General features: G+C 33.5%; 1 protein-coding gene across 4 annotated transcripts in view; it reads left to right on the top strand.

The window, feature by feature from the left end:
- LOC132705902 (flotillin-2) overlaps positions 1 to 19,619 on the top strand; it is a 289,458-nt gene that overhangs the window by 248,030 nt on the left and 21,809 nt on the right. Inside the window, exons 1-2 of one of the 4 annotated variants that reach the window (XM_060676853.1) lie at positions 11,086 to 11,309; positions 15,580 to 15,617. The exons of 1 other annotated variant lie outside the window; for it this stretch is intronic. In XM_060676853.1, the coding sequence (XP_060532836.1) occupies positions 11,239 to 11,309; positions 15,580 to 15,617 (109 nt within the window). In that variant the 5' untranslated portion in view covers positions 11,086 to 11,238. Of the gene's footprint in view, positions 1 to 11,085; positions 11,310 to 15,579; positions 15,618 to 19,619 lie in introns of those variants that run through there. 2 more of the 4 variants (XM_060676854.1, XM_060676855.1) reach the window with 2 other exon arrangements.

The raw sequence follows: 19,619 nt of genomic DNA, 5'->3' as shown, positions 1-19,619 counted from the left end.
CTATTACAAAAAACAACTTTGCCAAATTAAAAAAAAGGGTAAAAAATAGTTATATCTGATTTTTTTTTAATTGACACTTATCTTCATTTCCGTAATTTTGTTTTTATAAAACGACCTGAGAGATTACTCACTTAAATATTGCGGCATCTTTTTAAAATACTCGATATATAAAAAATGAGAAATTGTGCTAATATGAGCACAATATATTTTTTTAATTTATAATCCCTATACTCTAAAATACTCCACTCCGCTTATACCAAAGTAAATTTGTGACTAAAATGACATTTACCAAACTTGTTTCATAATATATTATTTGAGGTGGATTGAGTAGTGAGTTAGCAACGAGATTAGCAAACAACCAACAAACACTACTTTTGAACTTAGCTTGAGTGAACGCATCTTGGTATTTATTTAGGTCCAATCTAATATTTAGCTAAAATATTTATTAAGTTCCCTAGGAGCCGTAGCGGCCGGTCCTTAGCATAAAAGCGCAAGGAATTTGACCTCCAGACGTTTAATCAAACTTTGCAGTGTATTAATAATAAATGCTCTCTAAAATGGAATGTTTCATTTAATATAGAAGCGCTCAATTTTTCCTCATTTTACCGTACGACTCATTAATACTCGGCTACAACGAAAGAGAAAAAAAACTCAAAACTTTGTATCATTGTTGGTTCAAAAATATGTGACACAGTGGTAGAAATTACATTTACCAAATTTCACACAAATTCCTTCCGCTCTTTAGATAATATCAAAAAAGATCATTTCCTTAAAACATTGACACCCTACATTTAGGATATACATTCATATGGATTCGTTTCACTTCACGAGAAAAACAATGTTTAAAGCAAGGCTGTTCAGCATCTACAAGGTCTTCAACCATTTGGTCACCATGTATTCGAGAACAATAACGTATCCTCGTTGACGAAATTAAAGTCTTTTTGCGTCAGTCGCGATATTTTAAACAATTTAACAAAAGGTGCTGTTAAATTGTAAACCGTTTATACAAAATGTTATCATAATGTTATGACAATTCGCGTGAAGGTTAACAAAATACGAGCATAAATCAGACGTCGAAAGATAATTGGAAGTCAAATTTTAAACACGGACGTAAAGGCTGCAAGCAAACCGACATGGTGTTTTGATACTAAGTTTTAAGTGACGTCATGTGTATCAAATTCACCAGGTTGCGATAACTACAAAGGCCCTTCTTAAATCGGCAATGCGTTATGCAGATAATTAATTTTTTAGAAAAATCCCTTGTTTATTGTTTGTGTTTATTTAAATCACTAAAGAGTGAATCTGCTGACTAAAACACGTATTATGTCAAAAGTAAAGTTTAACATGGAAACAAAAATAAAAAAATTGCTTCATATTTCACTTCAAACACACCTTCGATTGTTGTAATTTTTTTTTGGACATGTTTTCTTTGCATCGTTGAAAGATTTACCTTTATTGACATTACGTTCTTTACAGTCGAAAAACTGATATTTAACGCTAGCAGTTGGAAAACTATGAAGTTGGCAAAATGACTATCCGTTATCTCTTTTATTAGCAACATATCAAACTAAAATCATAAAAAAATGTTGTGAAGCTTTATGGGTTTTAAGCCAAAAAGCCACTATATATTCCTTTCTGTGACGACGTGTGTTCGTTAGTTTCGTTAATCCAACGTTCTCACCTAAACAGTAAATAAACCGTCTCATGATCTTTGACGTCAATTTGTTTTTGTTTTCGGTCGTTTTGCAAAAGAATTTGATTGTTATTTATCAAAGTTTTCGCGTCTCCAATGCTCTGACGTTCACGAGCCAAATATGATTACAAAATAAACCTATACTACAGATCAATGACTAAAGTGGATATTAATTTAGCGTCTAATTATACAAAGTTGCTGCACAAGGAAAATATCGAAAATCATACTGTTGGCTTCTTCGAAGCTTAACTCAAACTGACTCGCATTGTATACTTATACCTGTTTATATCTTGTTTAAGAGGGGGGGGGGGGGCTAAAAGAGTGACTGTGTCGAATGATTTGATTTTAATATTGATGGGCGGTTAAGAATGTTTTGTTGGTTATAGTTTTAGATAGATTCTCAGATTTTTCGTTGTTAGTTTCATCAACTCAACTCAAGAGATAACTGAAAAAGAAAAGGCATTGATAAAGGACACAAAAAGCTCAAATAAGCCGTATCACTCTACTCTTATAAAATTATATAGAGCAAAATAGACGGAACCAGAACATACAAGTGAACTGTTTATGGAGGAGTTCATATCTGACACAAACATTATTAAACTCCAGCAAGCAGAAAGCATATTCAAAAAATAGATGCAAGATATAGGCACGATGGATGTTGGACGGGAAAACACAATCTACCCAGAAGAAATAAAGAACAGCAAACAAATAGAAAGAATTAAATATAAGTAAACATTACTATAGAGATCTCACAATAAATAAAGTAATAATTGAATATAAAATATATTAACCGAATAAAATTAAGAAATATTTGGATTTAGATAAATCTTTTACATTTTATCGAGCTTTTCAGCATGACTTTTTGCTTTTTGCATTTGCTTAATTACAATCGTATGATCATTTTAATGTACCCCACATATCCCTACTATAGGGTATGAACCATAGATCCATATGTAAAATTGAAATGCGCCTCTTATGGTAAAAACAGGAACGTGGGTGGCTATCAATAAGATACAATTAAGTAGAAATAAGACGACGTAGCCACGAAAACCTCTGACGAACTGCTTCCGTGAGTGATATTCTACCAGGCATAAGTTAGTTGCCATCTAGATTACGGGTCCATATTTCTGAGTATATATAAATATATACTTAAGCCAATCTAGAATTGTGGTTATAGTGAATTTGGTGAGTCATGTGCTGTTTGGTTGTCCTAAATATTGGGCGATTCGCGAGTTTTTTTGTTTATTTATTAACACTAATTTTTCTGCTCCCCTTCATATTCCATCCAACCCAGCTTCAATTTGGTAACACGTACTTTGAAATTGTAGTTGGCTAAATTGTGTCTGTTTTTTTTTCATTTTTATTTCCTTGCGGAAGATCAGATGTCTAAAACCCCTCCTCGCACATCCTTTGAGAGCCCAATAAATCGTAAAACAAAAACATGAAAAATTGTGACGAATGCTACCATAATGAACCCTGTATAGTTGAAACGTTATTACGATCGACAAAGTCACCAAAAACACGCCGGTCACGTCTTGCTTTTATGCAGTGCGACATCGTATGTCCAAGGAAATATCCTTCCTGCGCTATCTGCCTTTAACGGTGTTACCGGAAGCGGATGAAAAAAAATTATATCGCGACAGCCCTTGGCCAATAGTTTTAATAGCAACGTGACTGGAAAAGTCCCCTAATTTATTTAGCGCCACGTTTTCGAGTAAACACGGACATGTGAATGCGATTTAGACAATTTTTTTCTATTAGCAAAATGAAACGGTTAAACGGACGTCAAGGTCGTCGCTAGTTTTACAGTTTGAGTTTGATGAATCGGAATGTAAATTATTTAATGAATTTAATCTGCCCAGCGGTTTATTTTTTCTTTCTACTAAATGAGCAGGAGAATATTTTATCATGTCACGAAAATATCTTCAAAAACATCCGAATTCATGTCCTCGTTGTATGATCTCCCGTATGGCACTACTGAAAGGCTAGCAATCCCTGTTTTAAAAAATCTCACTTTGCTTCGGATATGAACGATTACAGAGGTCTACAGTGATTTTGATGTTTGAAAGCTGTTTGTTTATTTGTATATTTTTAGGGCCTTTTTTCCAAAAAACGCCATACTTTTGATTATCATTTTTTCATAGCACTCGATATGTTAAAAATGTTTTTTCTTATTAATATACGTTTGTTGAACATTAAGAAAATGGCTTGGCGATACCAAGGCAGATGGAGCAAAATGATGATGATGCCCTTAAAAACACGCAGCCGAAGGTCCCGACAACGCAGCTTCCTGGCAAAAAGTTGAAAATTACAAAGTTTTTTTTTCACTTGTTTTTTTAAACTGGGATTCCCACTTTTTTACTGAATACAAAATAAATTATTTTAGAAATTTCCTTTTCTTTGCCTTTAATATTTGCAAAAGACCTTACTTAATAAAAATAAATGCATAGAATTTTTGAAATAATGACTACCAAAATTATATAAAATCGGTTTTCAAAATAAAAACATCCGTCAAACAGTTTAGTTTTGTAGACCTGTGTTATTAGTCTTCCTTTTTCTTGAAGATCATCAAGATAGAAGATTTTCTTGTACTCTCTTCATTACTACTTTATACTTCTCAAGTATTTTCTTTACCAGCTAGCAATTTCATCCCTTTCCAGTAAAAGTGCTTTACGGTTACTCGTTTCCTAAGCGAAATTCATATATTTCCAGGTGGTTCATTACAGTTTTCTAGGTGTCAACCGAATAGTCATCCTGGCCAAGCCCCATTAAAATCTTATATGCCGTTACTGGTCTGTCTGGACTTATCTTGAAAGGTCCACTTCTGTCCTTTTGCCCGGGAACATCGGCCAACAGTTTGTTCTTTAAGATAACAAATTTGTCACTCACTGATAGCAGAGAATTATTGAAACATCTTGTAGTTGGTGTGAATATCACCGTTTTATTACGTTCTTGACTCGGTAATAAAGGAGTAATGGATGGCTATATATCAGGTAAGACGGTAAGTGGCTTATTTCCGACACCGAAATTAAATTGAACTGTTGATAGCTCATAAACAAAATCGATTAAGATGGTTTATAATAATGGCAATTGAATTTTGGAATACTCCTCCTCGACACTTTCTAGGCGTTCTTCAATATAATCAGTCTTAAGTAATTTTCTAAAAATTAAAAAATATATAAGAAGCATGAAATACGCTCGGGAAATCACTTATGAGGGTGACTTAGGACCTAGTCGTCAAACGAGAATCTCTTCCAGCCCAAATTTAATAATGGCCTTAAAATTCCTAAAAATCGTTAACATACATTAACATTAACATAAAATAAAAATATTGTGAATTGGGAATTATTGGCATACAAATAATAACAAAGAAAGAATTACTGCTTTTGCACCACATTATTATGAAAGTTAAAAAAATACACGTGATATAAAAAAAGAGCACATAATGTGCGGGAACGGGCTTCTAATGCGCCGCCATCATTTATTTAGTTGAAAATTGCCATCTTTTGCGGGAAACGCAAGAATACTTTTCGCGAAAAGCACCGTTTGTAAACTTGTCCGTAAAATAGGTCAAATTTATTTAGTTTTCCTCCGTTTCATTTATTTGTTATCTTTATTTCGACACTTCTACAACAAGACACTGAGAAATTTAAATTAAACCCCTTCCTTCTGCATATATCTGCCATACTTTTATACATTCTTTTATGGATATTGAAATTGGGTCTTTTGCCCTCTGAACTCTATTCTGCGATGACATATGTCGAATAAAAAAAGACTTTCAAAGTGCTTGAGGCCCCAAGAAATTGCCATTAACTGTGTAGAAGAAACATTTCTTTTTCACTCGTGAAAAATTACTGCACAACGTGAATCATCTTCTTCTTAATCCTCTGTCTCTGAGAGTTTGGCTATCTAATTAGTCAATGTGATTTTGGAAACTGCTGGTGAGTCACCATACCAAGATAATTCTGTCTCCTATCCTACACACCATGAACTTATTGCTCTATAGCCAGCCTGAGTAATTCATACCTTTCACCTCGTATTATGTTGCCTATTTACATCCGGGTTTTCGTTCTTTGCTTCGGTGTTAGATATTCTTGCTACGCATGATATGCGCAACATTCTTCCACATAAATGCATTTCAAAAGTGTTGATTTTTTTTCCATGGTCCGATCAAGTATCTAACTTTGCAACCATACGAACTATCATGCTAAGGAAAATTGTGTCCTATTTGTAATGGACCTATAGGCTTCTTCAGTTCCTACCCTAATTTCCTTTATTGAGTCATTTTGTTCGTTGACGATAACACCGAAGTATTAAACGAGGATACCAAAACTTTTCGCTGTAAGCAAGTATTTTGTTTAATACCTGTTTTTGTCTGCATACTGTGGTTGATTAGTACCGGGTTTATCTTAATCCCTCCTGCAATTTCATATAGAGATTCTTTGAATATAACATGTTAAAAATCAGCAAAGCAACCTTATTGGACTCATTTTTTATAGTTTTGGTTAGTTTTTCAATTTCAATTGGTGTTTTATTGAATAATAAAAGCATTAACTATGGCCCCCACATTTACGCCCTTGAAAGGAACGTTTCAACGATCATTTATGGGCTAGGGTAAAGTCTGTTCATAGATATAAGAAAGCGACTAACTGATACGAATTAAGGAGAGACCCGGGCAAGCTGTAAGAATGAAATATGGCCCAACAGGTCCATACTTTGCTTAGAATTTAATTATTTGGGATTTTGTTAGTAAAGATACTAAATAATATTTATCTATTTATGTATGTATTCATGTTAAAATCAAAAATAAAATTACAAATTATTTTGATTACCTATCTAAATTACTTAAAATTATTCGCATAATATATCAGTATCACTATCGCTATCATCGCCTGTTCTAATTATTCTTTGTTCTGTATTATTTGCTATATGAATATACGATTGTTCTGCTTTTTCCATATGTTTAACAGAGTTTGCCCAACTTTGTGGAGGGATGTTAAAAACTTCGGTTTCTATAAGTTTGAGGACATTGGAGTTAACACGGGGAAAAAGTTGTTGCGACGAGTGGCAGATTTCAGTTGGTACCAAACATGTTCAATGGTACATCAGTGGTCAGATTTTTTGCATTATTATAACGGACGTATTCCTTTTGTAGGTTCAAGCTTTAGAGAGCCTCAATTAATTGCTTTTTGGTATAATCTAAGTGAAAATAAATGTCGTTATTATACATGCAGTTTTGGATTGCTGCTTTTGTGTCACATGAGGAAGGGGTTTTAGTCAACTGTCTACTGTGATAACTTGCATTGTCCATTATAATGACGCTATTAGCAGGAATGTTTGGAACTAGTTTGTTTTTAAACCAACTTTCAAATAAATTAGCGGTGGTGTCTTCATGGTAATCCAGAGAAGAATCTTCAATATTTTTCGCCGACAGAGAAAGTCCATTTGGAATCTTTAGAGCCAGCATGCAAAATAGTTATTCTTTTACCTCTTTTTGATGGCGCGTTTGTTTTACACTTATCAGTTGAGTCAACCCAAACCTTTTTTTGGAGTATCATAAGTGTCGAACTAGGTTTCATCCAAGTAAATAATTGACCTTTGTTGTTGTCTGTAAATCCTAATTTTTTCTAAATATTCCAGTCGCCATTTCCGAATTCTAAAAGATTCCATTAAAACTTGCCTTTTGTCAATTTTTTTAAATCTTAAACCCATGTGTTGAATACACTTCCATAAGGTAGTTCTGCCACATTTAACACCGGTTTCATCTTTTTCAAGTCTCCTAATTAAGATATCTAATGTAGCCACGCTTTGTTCCTCGTATAACTGGTAAATTTTACGCCATATTATATTTTGATCACTTTCGTCTACACTCGAGAAAATGTCAGCATGGCTTCTTTTTTTTCTCACTGAAATGGGATTATTCGCAATTTTCCATGCAGTTGATGTTGGAATTTTCGTCAATTTTCGTTTATAACTTCCTTAGTCTCAATAGAATAGTGTTTTCTACATTTGGGGGGGGAGCATCTCCTGATATACACTAGACTCGCACATATTTTGCATAATTCGCACACGATTCAAGATTACTAATAAACTTACACTAAGTAGTATACCAAACCAAAGAATATTAAACACAGTTAGGTACAAAATTATTTTCTTTTAGGAACCACAATTTTACCTGAATTTAAATTCCAAAATTTTAGGTAATAATCTTGTTGCATTGTATGTTAATGATCACCCTTGGATAATCCCATTCAAAAGCAATTGGTCACTTTCTTATATCTATGAACAGACCATACCCAGACAATACTGTATACATGACTGCTGACTCTTACAGGTCTGTATATCTTCACCTCTTATACATGTTCACGAAAAAAGTATAAATTTCACAACACATATTGAATTTCACATCTATAGTACAAGAGTTAAGACTAGTATAAAAATTGAATTTTGAAGTGAATTATTACGGTCCGGATTTTTTTCTAAGAATCCCCCTGACTCTGTAAAAAGTTTAAACTTATTCTCTTTTAAAAGTAAGTATTTTCTCTAAAAAATATTTCTCATATCCTCTACAAGAACTGTATACTATCCTTTATCGAATATTTAAATATATTTGCCCAACCCTTTCATTGAGGTAAATGGTTATAAAATTTTATAGGCATGACGTTAACTGGGTCATTATTCTTCTTATCAAAATTAATTAAATTAATTTTACATAGGTTGCAATTTTGAAACGGTTCACATATATAATAATTAGTGTAACATTCGATTGTACTTACAATTGTTATTAAAGTGCGACAAATATTGTCGAAAACGTCATACTCTACAGTTTTTATATAGGGGCTTGCATTTTTGTTAGCTTATAGTTTCGTAAACGCGGGCCTATCACCCTTTACTAGAGAGGTTATTGACCTCCGATAAGTTTACCCATTGACTAAATAGATCTGGTTACCTAAAGATACTCTCGGATAGATAGGTGCATAATTGCTGCTCATTCAAGCAGCCGTTATGCATATTTGCATTTATTTGATTTTATTTACTTTACATTTTCGTGGTTAAGATTAAGATTTGACTTCTTGCGTATGGTATTCCGTCAGTGCAATTTCAAAAATTTCGAAAGTCGCTTTTAATACATTTATTTGCGTTTTTTTAAATTTTATATTCCTTTATTTTTTTTTCAGTCACCTTACACTTCCTTAAAATACTATTAATTACTTAATTATCGCGGTTCAAAATTGTTTTATAAACAATGAGACTCCAGTAATCCACGGAGTGACGTAAATGCAATTATACTTTGGTCTAGTAAACATCGCACAAATAGATAATTAAAATTTCTCGGAAACAATTACAAAGTTCTAAGAATTCTCGACGATAATAAACCATACCAGGAAATAGTATACGAGGAACATTTGTTCGGTTGTTCAATAAAAGAAGACCCACCTTTCGAGGGCCATCGACCTTAAACTCTATTTCCCAAAATTTAAGGCCTAAAGGTGCCCATACATATTGTAGTTACGAATGAATTACGTATTACGAAAATTTTATTAAATTATGAAAATTTTTCTATTTTATAGATCGCCACGTTTGGCTTTACCTAAAATGTGCGAGTCTCACGCTTTGAGATTTTCTAACCCAGAAAAGCTTTTAGTGTTTTGTTTTACTCTGATACCGAATTTGAAAACATGATACGTACATAATACATCTCATTTGCATTTGTTGTGGACAACAAAATTCCCTCAAATTAATCACTTGCGATGAAAGTTCAGATTGTAGACCGGTAAATAATATTAATATATAAAAAAATGCTCCGAAAACAATTTATTTTTCTTCTTAAGTCGAATAACGTAAATATAACAATAGTCTAGTTGTACTGTGCATACAGTCATACATAACAGCTCAAATCACCCTTGTACACACAAAATGGCTGCATTTTACTCTTTTATACACAGACTTCTTAATACAACACTCTCAACAGAAAATTACAACAAAGAACTTAATATCAATAAACAAATTGCACTGAACAACGGCTACAATCCGTCCATTATCGATGAAACTATAAATAAAAAACAAATCCAGACAACAGTAAACTCTATTTATCCGAAACCTAATACAGAATACGAACAATTTAAAACAATTACATAAATAGGAGAACCCAGTGAAAAAGTTTCAAAATTTGTCAAAAATGTGGTTTAAAAATAGCTTTCAGAACTAACAACACAAGAGAATTTTTTTTAAGAACATGAAATGTCGAAAATCCCAAAAATCAGGTGTCTACAGGTTGAAATGCGGATCTGGTCCTAAAATTTATATTGGACAATCAGGTAGATCCTTCAAGTAATGCAACGAACATAAAAGAGCGTTTAAAAACAATAGTCTAGATTTTAATTATGCTACACACTTAAACACAGAAAACACATTTTTGACGACAATTTTGATATTTTACATACACAAAATAAGTAGAAAATTAAATCTATTGGAAGCCATGGAGATTAACAAAATGAGACATTCAAATGTATTGCTTAACGATTAATTAAATTTAAATACCACTCCATTTTTAAACTTAAATTCTCAAAACATAAATTAAGGTTTTATTGTCATTTTTCGGTATATATAGTAGTAGGTAGTTTGTAAATATTACATTTGATAAAGACACACGGTGTTGTCGAAACAAATGGCATATAATTTCGTAAAAATGTAAACTTCGAGTTCTTATTTATTTTGTTAAATGGATTTTCATCAAGTAAAAGCCACCTCAGTTCAATAGTTTGACACTTGCTTATGACCTATTCGAGGTGCATATGTCTTAAAAACCGAAATAGACAATTTATCGTTGCAATTTATTTGAACTTTACAATATAACCTTTAAGTCGTCCACTCTGCTTAATGGTCCTTGTGATTGGCAAATTTGTATTATTCCCTCGCATTAAGAAACTGGGTAAAATACACTAATTTTGAGTCTGCTGCGTTTGTTGAACAAATCTTTTTATTTTGATTAATTATAGTAATTTAGGGACGAATACTCATTCCCCCAGCTGTTGGAGCTTCATGATCGCTTATGGCAGCATGCTTTATGTATTAAAGTGTATAACTAAAATCGGTTTCAAGAAATTTGGTCGTTTAAGAAAGAAAATCCCCCATTGGGGCTGACTTTATGGTATATCCAAAACCCTGGGTTCTGCCTAACATCAGTATCTTTTTTCTTTCACTCAAAGGCTAGCAAAACGGACGAAGAAGTACTTTTTACGCGCTCCCTATATGACACGAGCATGGCGCAGGGTTCGCTCCACCCAATTTAAATCTCGTCAAAATACAAGCGCGCGCGCCGCCACCTCCACGCGACTCTGTCTCGATGGTTCTACCGGAGGCAAAACATATAAGGTGGGGATTCCTGGAGCATTTCTTCCAATGAAGCGTTGTTCGCAACAGAAACGCACGCGGTCGACCGGCTTTTGAAAAACCGCTTCCTCAGCCGAAACTTTTGTTTTTGGATTTCGATATTATCGATTCGGTAGTGAATTAAGTAGTTTTTGAGTTTGTCGTTTTGTGAGATGGGTTTGTTTTGGATGAGTTTGTTCAGCTTAACCCTCACGATAGGAGCCACCTGCGCAGTCATTAAAGGGTAAGAAGATGTTGTTTAACTTTTATCGACTTTAAAATATACACGATACTTCGCACTTTTTCTACTTAGGAAAGTACCGCGTTTTTGATGTATTATTTTTCTTGTTTTTCCACTTAAATTGCAGCATTTGTTTTTATTTCTGTAGGCCCGGTCTAACAAAATGGCGTTTGCCAGATCCTATACCTAAAACACGACTACCCTTTTGTCAAATAAATTATCGGAATATGAGAGTTAGATATAAATAAAATTGTTTGAAAAAAAAAACATAACTTAAATGTTTAAATCGGTCAACGTCAGATCCAAAGCAAACCTTTATTTTAAAAAGAATTTTTCCAAAAATAATCGACAACGGTTTCCTATATCCTAGAAAACTAGGAAAATATGAAAAAGGCACGCCTGAATCATTCTACCGCAGCCACGGCCCTATCCCGAAAAACATGGAGAAGTCACTAAATTTTCCCGTTTTCTAATCCTTTCTTCTGTTTTTATTCTACCCTGTTTTCATAAGCTTGAATAATAAACAAATTCATATATGGGTAATAAAACAATATATGAATAAAAGTATAAAACACTTAAACTCACGAAACAAATTTCTAAAAATAGGTTACACAGGTTTAGAATTTGAAATTTAGGTATTCATCGAAACTGTAAAAACCATTTATCGTAGGTTTGGCACCTCCCTTAAAAGACTTGTTACCGAGGAGTTTCATATCACAAGAATTGGACTGAGGTGGCTTTTGCTTGATAAAAGTCCATTAAATTTATGACATCTGTTTCGGCAACACCGTTCCTTTATCAAATAAAACATATGATAATATTCCGACCCCTATATATATAAACAGGTAGTAATAGATTTTTAATAAAAGGTGTAGAGTTATAAACTTAAATTTAACAACGGAGACTCATTTAAATCCAATTGGTCGGTCCTTAAATAATAGATTCGAATATCTAATTTTGTTCATCTCCATAGCCTCCAACAAATTTAGTTCTTTTCCTTTTGATTGATTATGTAAAATCTCAAAATTATCGTCAAACTTGTGCATTTCTGAATTTAAATGAATGGCATTGGTAGAACCCCACCTTTTATTTTTATACGCCCTTTTATGTTCATCAATGCCTTTCTTAAATGTTCAACATGTTGGGACATGATCCACATTTCAACTTGTAGACTCCGGATTTTTAAGTTTTTTGTAATTTAGTTTTATTGTTTTTTACTAAATGTCTTATGGTGTTACAGTTTTAAAAGCAACCTTAAGATCAAATTTAGATAGATGTTTCGAATTTTCCTTGCTAGATTTTTCTATGTATTTTATTGTGTTATAAATTTTGGGTTCGATGTTTAATATGGGATGGATAGAGTTCAAAGTTATTTAGCACTGCTTTTTGATTCAAAAAGGACTGCAGTTGTCTTTTTCGTTCCAGTAAAACAAGCAAAAACATTATCTACATATCTATACCACCAGAGGTTGTTTATATTTTAAATAAATTTTCTAAATTGTTCATGAAAATTTCTGGAAGTAGTGGACTAAGTGGGTTTCCCATAATTAATCCTTGTTTAGCAATATAAAATTGACCATTAAATTCAAAATATTTGATTGTATCGGGGTGCATTACGCGTTGCGTAAAAATGAATGTCAGACTGAACAGAAAAGCTTAATTTATCAGAGTGAATTTCGATTAGGCCATTGTATATAAAGTCATAATATGAATACTGGGAAAATGTGTTCTACGGGATTCTCTATAGTCCAAACCAAGAGGAATTCGGAGAGATTTTTGTTAAAGACGCAATACTGCCAACACTGCCTAAATAGATCTTTCCCATATGGTGACCCTATATTGCATTTTAGAGTGAAATAAAGCGAAGTACATACTTCTCATAACTTGAGTATTAAGAGATTGCTGCTCGGATAACAATGCTGTAGGTATTTAAAAGAGTGTCAAAAAATTTAGTAGATCATCATCTTGAAGTGTCAATTTAGGCACGCTCAATGCTTAGATAATTAGAGTAGGTAGTGGAAGATAGTATTTATTAATAATTAAAATTTACGGGGGGCGAGCGATGATGGGTCATATTGTACTCCTCCATAGTCTGCGAAACAGTATTGATTTCAGCATCAGTTTATATTTGATTTTTTTTTTTTTGATAATTAAAGAAAAATAATTCCTTTAAATCATAAACTTTATTTTAAAATGCTGCATTATAGCCAGTAAATGTAAGATTTTTGTTTCTGGTGTTTCAGAGCGTATGCTGGGGTTTATTTTATTTTTTTTCCTACAAGCCTTTGAAATACTCGAATAAGTGTCAAAGGTAACTAAATGAAACAGACTTCTATTCGATATATTGTGTCAATTTTGTAAGCTAATTCCTTAAACAGTAGATTAACGGCAATTTAAAATCTTTTGGCAACATTGCATTTTTTAGACCCTATTTTATCTCTTTCCCATCAAGTACGCCCGAACATAAAATTCGCACGTATTTTATTTGAAATATATTTCTTATCCTCTTTTATTAATTGTTTTGAAATTGGACTCACATTTTCCGATAATACGTACGTGATAAAAACTTTAAAAGTTTTCTTTTCGTCAATCCACGTACTTTTCATCGATTATGGAAATGACTTTGAAGCAGACCTCGCTTTAAAAATAATGGTGGCGAAATCCCGTTTCGCTTCATTTGTTTCCGCTCGCGACTCGATCGATTTTTTCTTTTAATTCGGTTACGGCTTTGCATCACCAAAACAAATTACGTTTTGCGTAAGAATCGTTAAACGAATCAAGTTGGCGTTTTACGAGCACGAAAACGTCACTCGATTGTTTCTCACCTGATACGCGTGTGTTTCTCCAAAGTCGGCTATGGATTCCGGTCGCACAAAGTTCCTTTTGTGCCTCAAACGCATCACCCCTATTTGCGTTCGGTCACAATGGGAGCTTTGTTCGCGCTTGCTAGAGAAGGATATCGATCGTAAGAATTATTTCAATAAATAGTCATTCAACCTTGAAGGCATACCTGAATAGCGCGGGCATTATTTCTGTAAGTGCGCCAGGTCGATAAAGGAAACCTTAAGCGAGGAATATCTACGATTTTTGGACTTGTGACATGCAACGTCTTGAATTCTCGTGAGTCATAGTACAACAGGGCTCCCACTCTCTTGAGAATTTTTTTCAATTATTCATCATTGACAATTAATAATACATATAATTATAATTGTAATGAGAGAAGATGAATATCCCAATAAATCACGCAGGCGCTATAACGTACAAATGTTCTAGGTAGATATTACCAAGGAGGGCCTTAAACTCGTTGAATAACAGTAATGCAGCAGAGCCAGAAAATACTGCAACAGAATTGCTAAAAAGCGGCACTTAGAAGCTAAGATATTTCGTCTAAGAGTTCTTCTCGAGAATAATTAAAATATATATTACAATTCGCATCCGAAAACTGTGGTACTAACTACATCGATAATACAGCTCTAACAGCAAATAAACAACTCTAGCATTAAGCCATATCTCGAAGATCGGAAAGCCCTTTAGCAAGGATATTGCATAATAGATGCATGATCAAATTAATATTTTTACAGTAGTAATACTGTAAGACCTAGATCTAGCATTTTTGAGAAGGAGATTGGGAAGTAACAAAACAAAATACATATGGGAGGGCTAAGAGTGCTCTCCACTATTGTTGCATTCGTTTTAGCCACCTCACAAAGGGCTTCTGGTACAATCATGCACCTCATCTACCCTGGGCCGTCGTTACCTTGGCGGCCTTCGTGTCCTTATAGCCACGACAGCAAAAACACCATTCATCAGAATTTTTTATCCCTCGTCATTCACTAAACCTCAAAAATAAGTGAGGGAAAGACCAAGGACCATTATATTGTTGATTTATTTCAATTTTTTTGTTAAAAGGCTACTTAAATAGTGGTTCTTAGTTAGGTTAGGATTAATCGTGGTAAAATAAAGTGTTTTAATAGCGTTATCCGACTTAGGCATTGACGTAATCGTAAGATAAAAGATATACTTAGACGTCATACGTTTCGCAAATATTTAACAGATTTACATATGAGAACGCTATATCTTGCAAGTACTATAAATTGATTAATTCATCGAAAATACATTACCTCATTATAGTGAATTTCAATTATAATGTTTAGTTAGTTACAGTTACAAATCAAACGATATGCGAAAAATTTGAGGCAAAGAAAATAATTATAGTTTTTTTAATTTATCGGGAGACGAATTATCAATAAAAATGGTTAGAAATTATTTGCAGAGATGGTTTTCGTTGCCAATTGACTTACAGGAAAACAAGTAAGTGATTTTGTTCTATCCCAATCCGTAACTCCTATCAAAATTTGCCAAACAATATTAATGTGAGCCAAAGATATCGCAATTTTAGCATTTTCAAATTTCAAAATAGCGCTTTTTTTGCTTAGTCGAAATTGCTGACGTTTCGCCAATCATCCTGTTGGCTTCTTCAGAGCTTGACTGAAACTGGCTCGTATTTTACTCTGTACCTGCTTATATATTGTTTGAGAGGGGCGCTGATTGGCGAAACGTCAGCAATTTCGACTAAACGAAAACCGACGCTGGAGGAATACAGAAGTTTTGTAAAAAGCATTACAGTAGCCTGTGGAAGTTTCTTTGAAGAATTCAAAATAGCGGTTTCTCGGAGGATAGTTTATTAACCGATTTGCCAAAATCATAGGTATTTTCAAGGCGCTTACTTACAAGCGGCCCAAATACTAATTCAGTTGAATGATAGGGGTAATCAAATTTTTAGAACACACCCGTGTTTCGATGTCTTTCATGTTATTAGGGACAACAAACTTTATCCCCGTACCTTTTCCTGACAAAGAGGTCGCCCCAAGGGCCGTACAGAAGTCGTTTGAAACGCAATTGTAACGTTCCGGTAACCTTTTACCGCGATGGATTAATTTCCGGAGCCGACATCGCCCGTCCCAAATTTCCTTCGTGCGGTTTTTCATTCCCGTCAACAGCGTTAGCGTCCGTCGAATCGAAAAACGCAGTAAAGTGGTTAAACTACTACGACAATAGAAAGTTTAGTCGTTTGGCTCTGCATCCTGGAAAAACTTTGCAGGAATTACTGCATTGCCAAAACATTCAAAATGTACCGCAACGATGTCGACACCTTCATCTAATAAAGGCATTTAATGCAATTGAATAATACAAAACGCTGCTGGCACGATCTAGTATGCCTTTGACGTTTGGAATATTACTTCATGTCACTTTTTCGAAGCCTACCCTGTCATAATGTCTTATTATGTAATAATCCGTATAAAGTCTGTTCATAGATATAAGAAAGTGACTAACTGATACGAATTAAGGAAAGACCCGGGCAAGCTGTAAAAATGAAATAGATAGATAGATTATTTATTCACAAAACCAGGTGGTACAATGGATGTTTCGTCAATAAATACAAATAATAAATTACAAGTTTCATTGTAAAAACAATGTATATCATAATCTTAAGTAATGTATAGAACGAATACGAGTATATATTTATATAACAAATATGACAAACAAGTTAATGTAATTTAAAATAAAAGAGAGTATACATTAGAAAAATCTCGGTAAACTTTTGACGTTATTTACGATGCTCTCAGGTACGCTTCAAATTCTTTCAGGCTGTAGAAAGCATTGGCCGACAGGAGCCTCTTGATGTGTTTTTTAAATTGATTTATAGATAAATTTTTTAAGCTTGGAGACAGCAAATTATAATAATATGGTCCCGCGTAACTTAGTGATTTTTTATAAAACATGGTTGAGTTTTGGCTTCAGCAGATATTCTCTATTGCGAGTATTGTAACTGTGGATATCAGTATGCTTCCTATGTGAATATTTATTTTTACGTGTGATCAAAAGTATTTTAAATAGGTATATACAAGGCATTGTTAATATTTTGTGCTGTTGAAATGTCTCTTTGCATGATTGCCTCGGAGGAAGTTTAAAAATCAGCCTAAGTATTCTTTTTTGCTGTATAAACACTCTCTCAGCATCATTCGCTTGTCCCCAGTTGACAATATTGTGTGAAATGGAAGAGTAAGCTGACGCGTAGTAAAAAGCTATTAGTACCTTCTCAAGAAATGAATCTCTAATTGTTAATATTGCGAAAAAGGTTTTATTTAGTTTATTGCAGACATTGTCAATGTGCCGGTCCCATCTCAAGGAGCTATCAATATAAGAACCAAGAAACTTCGTGGTCTGATTTATTTCCAATGGCGAACCAGCAAAACTGGCCAAATATGGCCAAACAGGTCCGTACTTTTTAATTATTTGGGGTTTTGTTAGGAAAGATACTAAACAATATTTATTTATTTATGGATGTGTTTATGTTTAAATCTAAAATAAAATTATTTTCATTACCTATTTAAATTACTTAAAATTATTCACATAATATATCAGTATCGCTATCGCTATCATAGCCGAATGGCAGATTTCAGTTGATGCCAAACATGTTGCTTTGTTACAATCTTCGTGAAAATAAATGTCGTTATTATACATATAGTTTTAGATTGCTCCTTTTGTGTCACATGAGGAAGGGGTTTTAGTCAACTGTCTACTGTGTCCATTACAATAACCCTATTAGGACTAATGTTTGGAACTTTCAAATAAATCAGTGGTGGTGTCTTCATGGTAATACAGAGAAGAATCTTTCATATTTTTCGCAGACAGAGAAAATTCATTTGAAATCCAACCATTTTTAGAGCCAGCATGCAAAATAGTTATTCTTTTACCTCTTTTTGATGGCGCGTTTATTTTACACCTATCAGTTCATACCCTTTTCCGGAGTATCATAAGTGTCGAACCAGGCTTCATCCAAGTAAATAATTGGCCTTTGTTGTTCGCTGTAAATCCTATTTTTTTCTAGATATTCCGGTCGCTATTTCCGGATTCTAAAAGATTCCATTAAAACTTGCCTTTTGTCAATTTTTTTAAATCTAAATCCTATGTGTTGAGTACACTTCCATGAGATAGTTCTGCCACATTTAACACCGGTTTCATCTTTTTCAAGCCTCCTAATTAAGATATTGAATGTAGGCACGCTTGTTCCTCGTATAACTGGTAAATTTTACGCCGTATTATATCTTGATCACTTTCATCTATACTCGACAAAATGTCAGCATCGCTTCTTTTTTTTTTTCCTCGCTGAAATAGGATTATTCACAATTTTCCACACAGTTGATGTTGGAATTTTCGTCAATATGGCCGTTTCTTTTAAAGATGCTTGCTTGCTGGCACTTCCTTAGTCGCAATAGAATAGTATTTTCTCCCGAGATTCACTAGACTCGCACATATTTTGCATAATTCGCACCCGATTCAACGATTCAACACAGGCTGTATTACACACGAAATAAGAATGATTAGTAATAAACTTAAACTAAGTAGTATACCAAACCAAAGAATATTAAACACAGGTAGGTATAAAATTATTTTCTATTAAGGACCACAATTTTACCTGAATTTAAATTCCGAAACTTTAGGTAATAATCTTGTTGCATTGTATATTCATGACCACCCTTGGATAATCGCATTCAAATGCAATTGGTCACTTTCTTATATCTATAAACAGACCATACCATGACAGTCTTTTCATATTATTGTCTAAACCAAAGTAAATTAATTATTTCCATCTCTTCCATTTTGCTTTTCCAGTGATCCCAATAGGCCGTTTAAATAGTGTTAATGTTTGTGGGATTATTTACGGATGTCGGCAGCAATGAAACACCCGACCATTCGGTATTCTTGTACAGAGGGTGTTTAAAACATATAAAGATGTTTATTTGAGTTTAATGAAATCATAGTACTACTCTAAAATACGATTTCACTAAATATATACAAATTATAAGTAATAACTTAAATGAGTACGTATGTGTTCAAAATCTATTTGTTTCACTCGCGGAATAGCCATTAACATTAATTAAAACGGCTATATGTTATTTTGAAGACAAATGTAAGAGTCTTCAATTTTTAAATTTATTACACTCTGAAATTAACATAAGGAGTAACATTTTACATAGGGTTTGGCACAGAAACAATGTGGTTAGTTTCAGTGAAATTGAAAATCACTACACTTTTTCTTTCAATCAATAATGTACTGTTCATCGATATCATTTTTCGAGGATTTCATCGGTGTATAACTATTCCGGCGATACTGTTTAATAAAATAGATATATCAGTGCATTTGCTCTTTTGCGAGACACTTCGGACACTGAACTTGAAAATCATCGGATTTTGATATAGGGGTTGAGAAAATTTTGGTTTATTAATTTACTGTTCTGACACAATTCT

The sequence above is a fragment of the Cylas formicarius genome, unplaced genomic scaffold (genome assembly GCF_029955315.1).
Source record: "Cylas formicarius isolate icCylForm1 unplaced genomic scaffold, icCylForm1.1 PGA_scaffold_8__14_contigs__length_24414737, whole genome shotgun sequence".
NCBI classification, from domain to species: Eukaryota; Metazoa; Arthropoda; class Insecta; order Coleoptera; family Brentidae; genus Cylas; species Cylas formicarius.
This window is presented reverse-complemented; position numbering and strand designations above follow the sequence as displayed.